General features: G+C 39.1%; 1 protein-coding gene across 1 annotated transcript; it reads right to left on the bottom strand.

Moving 5' to 3' along the window:
* Positions 1-5335: 5335 nt before the first annotated feature.
* Positions 5336-6138, bottom strand: LOC142172516 (putative mitochondrial protein AtMg00860). The gene is made up of 2 exons (XM_075236150.1): positions 5586-6138; positions 5336-5445 (listed from the first exon to the last, which is right to left on the bottom strand). Exons 1-2 carry the CDS (start codon positions 6136-6138, stop codon positions 5336-5338), a joined length of 663 nt encoding a protein of 220 aa, XP_075092251.1.
* Positions 6139-6699: the final 561 nt, after the last annotated feature.

The following is a 6699-nucleotide window of genomic DNA, read 5'->3' as shown; positions in this document are numbered from 1 at the left end:
GTCGTCGTATTTTTCTCATTATTTGGATACGCCCCGCAAGTCTTCTGTATCTTCTATTCATGTATCTACGCCGATGGGCGATACCATTATTGTGGACCGTGTATATCGGTCGAATGTAGTGACTATTGGGGGACTAGAGACTATAGTGGATCTGTTGCTGCTTAGTATAGTTAACTTTGATGTGATATTTGGCATGGATTGGTTGTCTTCGTGTTATGCTATTTTGGACTGTCACGCTAAGAAGATAATGTTGGCTATGCCAGGGTTGCCACAGATTGAGTGGCGAGGTTTGTCAGATTATGTTCCTAATAGAGTGATTTCGTTCTTGAAAGCCCAGCAGATGGTTAGGAAGGGTTGTCTCTCTTATTTGGCCTTTATTAGGGATGTTAGTGCAGAGACTCCTACTATTGATTCAGTTCTGGTGGTGCGAGATTTTCCGAATATGTTTCCTGCATACCTGTCGGGTATGCCGGTGGACAGGGATATTGACTTCTGTATTGATTTGGTGTTGGGCACTTAGCCCATTTCTATTCTAACGTATCGTATGGCACCAGCGGAGTTAAAGGAATTGAAGGAGCATCTTTACGAACTCCTCGATAAGGGGTTTAGTCCGCCTAGTATGTCACCTTGGGGTACACCAGTTCTATTTGTGAAGAAAAAGGCTGACACCATGAGAATGTGCATTGACTACAAGCATTTGAACAAAGTCATCATCAAGAACAAGTATCCTTTGCCTCGTATTGATGATCTATTTGACCAATTTCAGGGAGCGAGGGTATTCTTCAAGATTGATTTGAGGTTAGGTTATCACCAGTTGAAGATCGGGGACCCGGACATTCTTAAGACAGCTTTCAAGACCCGGTATGGTCATTATGAGTTCCTTGTGATGTCTTTTTGGTTGACCAATGCCCCAGCAGCATTCATGCATTTGATGAACAACGTGTTTTGGCCTTATCTCGACTCGTTCATTATTGTGTTCATTGATGATATCATGGTGTACTCTTGTAGCCAGGAGGAGCACGCTTAGCATTTGAGAGTTGTATTGCAATGGTTGAGGGATGAGAAGCTTTATGCTAAGTTCTCCAAGTGTGAGTTTTGGCTTAGCTTAGTGGCGTTCTTGGGGCACGTGGTGTCCAGTGAGGGTATTCATATTGATCTGAAGAAGATAGAGGCGGTCAAGAGTTGGCCCAGACCATCCTCAACCACAAAGATTCGTAGCTTTCTTGGTTTGGCTGGCTACTACCATCGATTCGTTTAGGGTTTCTTGTCTATTACATAGCCCTTGAACAAATTGACCAAAAGGGTGCTCCTTTTAGGTGGTCGGTGAGTGTGAGGCAAGTTTTCAGAAGCTCAAGACTGTCTTGACCACAGCTCCAGTGTTAGTTATGCCATCATCTTCAGGCTCTTATACAGTATATTTTGATTCTTCTCAATTTGGTATTTGGTGTGTTTTGATGCAGGATGGTAGAGTTATTGCTTATGCTTCTCATCAGTTGAAGCCCCATGAGAAGAACTACCATGTTCATGATTTGGAGTTAGTTGTCATTGTTCACGTGCTGAATATTTGGAGGCAGTATCTCTGTGTGAGGTGTTTACTGATCATCATAGCCTCCAGCACTTGTTCAAACAGAAGGATCTCAATTTTAGGGAGCGGAGGTGGTTGGAGATGCTAAAGGACTATGATATTACTATTCTGCACCATCCGGGAAAGGCCAATGTAGTGGTCGATGCCTTGAGTAGAAAGGCAGTGAGTATGGGTAGTCTTGCATTCCTTCCTATTGGTGAGAGACTCCTTTCAGTCGATGTTCAGGCCTTGGCCAATCAGTTTGTGAGATTGGATATTTTGGAGCCCAGTTGGGTCTTAGCTTGTGTGGTTTCTCAGTTTTTCTTGTCTGATCGTATTAGAGAGCGCCAGTATGATGATCCTCATTTGTTTGTCCTCAAGGACAAGGTTCTGCATGATGATCCTAGAGATGTGACTATTGGTAAGGACGGGGTGTTGAGGATGCAGGGCCATATATGTGCACCTAATATATATGGGCTTCGGGAGTTGATTCTAGAGGAGGCCCACAGCTCGCAATGTTCCATCCATCTTGGTGCCGCGAAGATGTACCAGGATTTGAGACAGCACTATTGTTGGATGAGAATGAAGAAAGATATAGTTGGGTTTGTAGCTCGGTGTCACAAGTGTCAGCAGGTGAAATATGAGCATCAGAGACCGGGTTGGCTTGCTTCAGTATATAGAGATTCTAGAGTGGAAGTGGGAGCAGATCACCATAGAATTCGTAGTTGGACTACCACGGACTTCGAGAAAGTTCGATGCTATTTGGATGATTGTGGATCGGCTGACCAAGTTCGCGCACTTCATTCATGTGTGTACTACCTATTCTTTAGAGCGGTTAGCTGAGATTTACATCAGAGATATTGTTCGCCTTCATGGAGTGCTAGTTTTCATCATTTCAGACAGAGGCACGCAGTTTATATCGCAGGTTTAGAGGGCCGTGCAGCGAGAGTTGGGCACTCACGTTGAGTTGAGCACAACATTTCACCCTCAGACGGACGAACAGCTTGAGCGCACTATTCAAATATTGGAAGACATGCTACGTTCTTGTGTCATTGATTTTGGGGTTCATGGGACTAGTTTCTGCCACTCGCGGAGTTTGCTTACAATAACAGTTATCAGTCGAGTATTCAGATGGCTCCATATGAGGCTTTATATAGGAGGCGATGTAGATCTCTAGTGGTTAGTTTGAGTCGGGTGAGGCTAGGCTTTTGGGTACAGACTTGGTGCAGGATGCATTAGACAAGGTGAAAGTGATTCAGGAGTGGTTTCGCGCAGCACAGTCAAGACAAAAGAGTTGTGCTGATAAAAAATTCTGTGATGTATCTTACATGGTTGGGGAGAAGGTTTTGCTAAAGGTTTCACCCATTAAGGGTGTTATGAGGTTTGGAAAGAAGGGCAAGTTGAGTCCTCGATTTTTTGGGCCGTTTAAGGTGTTTCAGAGGATTGGGGAGGTGGCCTATGAGCTTGCTTTGCCACCTAGCTTGCCAGGCGTCCATCTAGTATTTCATGTTTCTATGCTTCTAAAGTATATCGGTGATCCGTCTCATATATTGGATTTCAGCATGGTTCATTTATATGGTGATTTGACTTATGATGTGGAGTCAGTAGCTATTTTGGAGCGGCAGGTCCGAAAGTTGAGATCAAAGGATATAGCTTCAGTGAAAGTGCAGTGGAGAGGTTAGCCTGTGGAGGAGGCTAGTTGGGAGACTAAGTGGGAGATGTGGAGCCGATATCCACACCTATTTGGGGCTCCAGGTATGTTTCTAGACCCGTTCGAGGATGAACGTTTTTTTAAAAGGGGGAGAATGTAACGATCCGGCCAGTCATTTCGAGAGTTATAGCCATGTTCCCTATTTTTCTACTTCATTTGTGTTCTTTAGTTGTATTATGTCTTACCGAGTCAGTTGGTTCGAGTCTGGAATGGTTTTGGAGTAAATTGAGACACTTAGTCTCTTAGGAGAAAGTTTAAGATGGAAAAGTTGACTGGATGTTGAATTATGTGTAAATGATCTTAGATTTGAATTTTGATGGTTCTGTTAGCTCCGTTAGGTGCATTTGGACTTGGGAGCGAATTCGTAATGTGATTTGGAGGCCCATGGTAGAATTAGGCTTGAATTGGCGAAAGTTGGAATTTTGGCAATTTTGGTTGGTAGTGAAAATTTTTATATCGGGGTCGGAATGGAATTCCGGAAGTTGGAATAGGTTTGTGGTGTTATTTTTGACTTGTGTGCAAAATTTGAGGTAATTCGAAAGTGGTTTAGCGGGTTTCGGCACCGGTTGTGGAATTCAGAAGTTTAGAAGTTCTTAGACTTGAATTCGACTGTAATTTGGTGTGTTGATGTTGTTTTACTACCATTCTGCAGTTGGTGGAAGTTATATGATCCTTCTCTAGAAATCCTACCAGAACAATTTAAAGAATTATATGCAGAATTGGTAGACATATCTCTAACACCGTCTTAATGAAAGATAGCAATTAGGAGAATTCTGTGAGCAATTCGCTAATTAATTTATCATCAAAACTGTTGAAAAAACAATTTCTAAATAGATCCCATCTTGGTTTATTAAACTCTTCAGAAATCATTTTTCTTGCCGGAGATCCTAGACTGAAATCTATTTGGTTTTGATTCATTTCAAACCTGTTGGAAAATCTTTCGGATTCAGTTTGCTTAAGGTCGGGAATAGCATTAGCAATATTATCTCTGTTAATCCTAATAGTTTCGATCTTGTTATTATCTCTATTTAAATCTTCATCAGTAGATGAATCTTCTCTATCACTATTTTCTGGACTAGAATTATCCGGGGAAGAATTTAATATAATCTTTTATAAAGAATCCTTAATATTATCATCTATGTCAAAATTCTTAATTTTATCCTTGACTCTTCAATCTTTGGCATAATGACCTATTCTACCACACTTGTAGCAAGCATTAGGCCTATTTGATTTTATAAAATCCTTAGCCTTATGTAATGAAATTAAGCTGAATCATCAAATTAAGAAACACAATCCTAATAAAAGACAACAATTAGGAGAATTCTGTAAGTAATTCGCCATAGACATCCCTAAGAATAAAATAAAGTATCATAGACATAAAATGCAAAAACGAATCTTATAAAAAAAGATTTGAGCGTAGGAAAGGGTCATATACCATGACAGAAATCAAAAGAATTTTGAAAGGAAAGGCCCAGGCCATTGATAGGCCAACAACAATTCAAGATTTGAATGATAAGATTAATAATCTCAAAAAAGAGATTTCTAGACTCAAGGCTTTAAATATAGCCTTGGATAAAAGAGTCTCTAAATTGGAAGATCCTAATGTCCTCCAAAAATTTAGTACTGATATTGCTGAGGCCAGTACTTCGATTGATACTGCAAAAGATAATTTTCTGAAAACAATTGGCTTTGCAGATGATGAATTCTTACAAAAACTTGAGTTAATTAGTACTCAAAAGTCTTTTTTATAAAGGTTACTCTTTTAATTGATTACAATTTCAAAAAAGAGTTTACTGCTTTAGTAGATAGTGGTGCAGATTTAAACTACATAAGAGAAGGAATAATATCAGTGGGCAAATAAATGGGTATTTCTTATTAATTACCAAAAACATATATTTGCCAAAACAAAGTTTGTATGCATGAAATTTTTGTTTTGGTAAAATATATTTCTAATGACATTATTTTAGGTATTCCATTTTTTCATCATATAATTCCATTCACCAGGTGGGATGCTAAAGGTTTTGCAAGAACTTTTAATAATAAAAAAATTAGCCTTGAGTTTATAACTCAATCATTCCAATAGTTTTTAAATGAAATTTTGGCAAAGGACTCAGAGATAAATCGGCAAAGGATTTGCGACTTAGAGCATCAGCAACAACATTGGCTTTACCTGGATGATAGTCAATTGTGCAGTCATAATCTTTGATAAGCTCAAGCTATCTACGGTGTCTCAAATTCAACTCTTTCTGTGTACTCAAGTACTTCAAACTCGTATGATCCGTGAATATATGACACTTTTATCCATAATACGTCTCCAAATTTTCAAAGCAAACACTATGGCAGCAAGCTCAATGTCATGAATGGGATAATTCAATTCATGTGATTTCAATTTTCGAGAGGCATACGCAACCACTTGCCCTTCTTGCATCAGAACACAACCCAAACCATGATAAGAAGCATCACTATATATCACACACTCTTTCTCTTCAGTTGGGAGAGTAAGTATACGAGCTTTAGTCAATAAAGATTTGAGCTTTTCAAAGCCCTCTTGGCATTTATCCTCCCACGCGAACATGATGTCCTTCCTAAAAAATTTAGTCAAAGGAGAGGATATAATGGAGAAGCCTTTGATAAACCTTCTATAGTATCCCGCTAAGCCCAAGAAACTTCTTATTATAGTGGGACTTTTAGGTGGCTTCCATTCAAAAATATCTTGAATCTTACCAGGATCAACTTTCACACCTTCATCTGACACAATATGCCCTAGAAAAGCCAGTTCACTAGTCCAAAATTCACATTTGAAAAGCTTGGAATAACTTTTTCTCCTCCAAAATTCGTAAAACAATCCTGAGATGTTTATCATGATCTTCACTATTCTTGAAATATATTAAATATCATCAATAAATAGCAGCACAAATTGATAGAGATAAGGCTTGAATACATGATTCATTAGATCCATGAACACTGCAAGAGCATTTGTTAACCCAAATAGCATCATCAAAAATTCATAATGACCATACTGAGTCCTAAAAGTAGTTTTAGGAACATCTTGCTCACTTACTCGCACTTGGTAATACCCATACCTCAAGTCAATATTTGAGAACAACCTAGCACCCTTTAGCTGGTCAAATGAATCATTTATCCTAGGGAATAGATATCTATTCTTAATTGTTAACTTATTCAATTTTCGGTAATTAATACAAAGCCGAAGAGAGCCATCTTCCTTTTCACAAATAAAACAGGAGCTCCCCAAGAGGAAACACTTGGTCGAATAAAACCCTTCTCAAGAAGTTCTTGCAATTGAATTTTTAACTCTTTCAGTTCTATTAGAGCCATTTGGTAAGGAGTTATAAAAATAGGAGTAGTATAGGAATAACCTCTATAGAAAATTCAACTTCCCTTTCCGGAGGCAACCCAGGAAGAT

The sequence above is a fragment of the Nicotiana tabacum genome, chromosome 18 (assembly GCF_000715075.1).
Source record: "Nicotiana tabacum cultivar K326 chromosome 18, ASM71507v2, whole genome shotgun sequence".
Classification (NCBI taxonomy): domain Eukaryota; kingdom Viridiplantae; phylum Streptophyta; class Magnoliopsida; order Solanales; family Solanaceae; genus Nicotiana; species Nicotiana tabacum.
The sequence above is the reverse complement of the archived record's forward strand: the minus strand, read 5'-3'. Positions and strand labels throughout refer to the sequence as shown.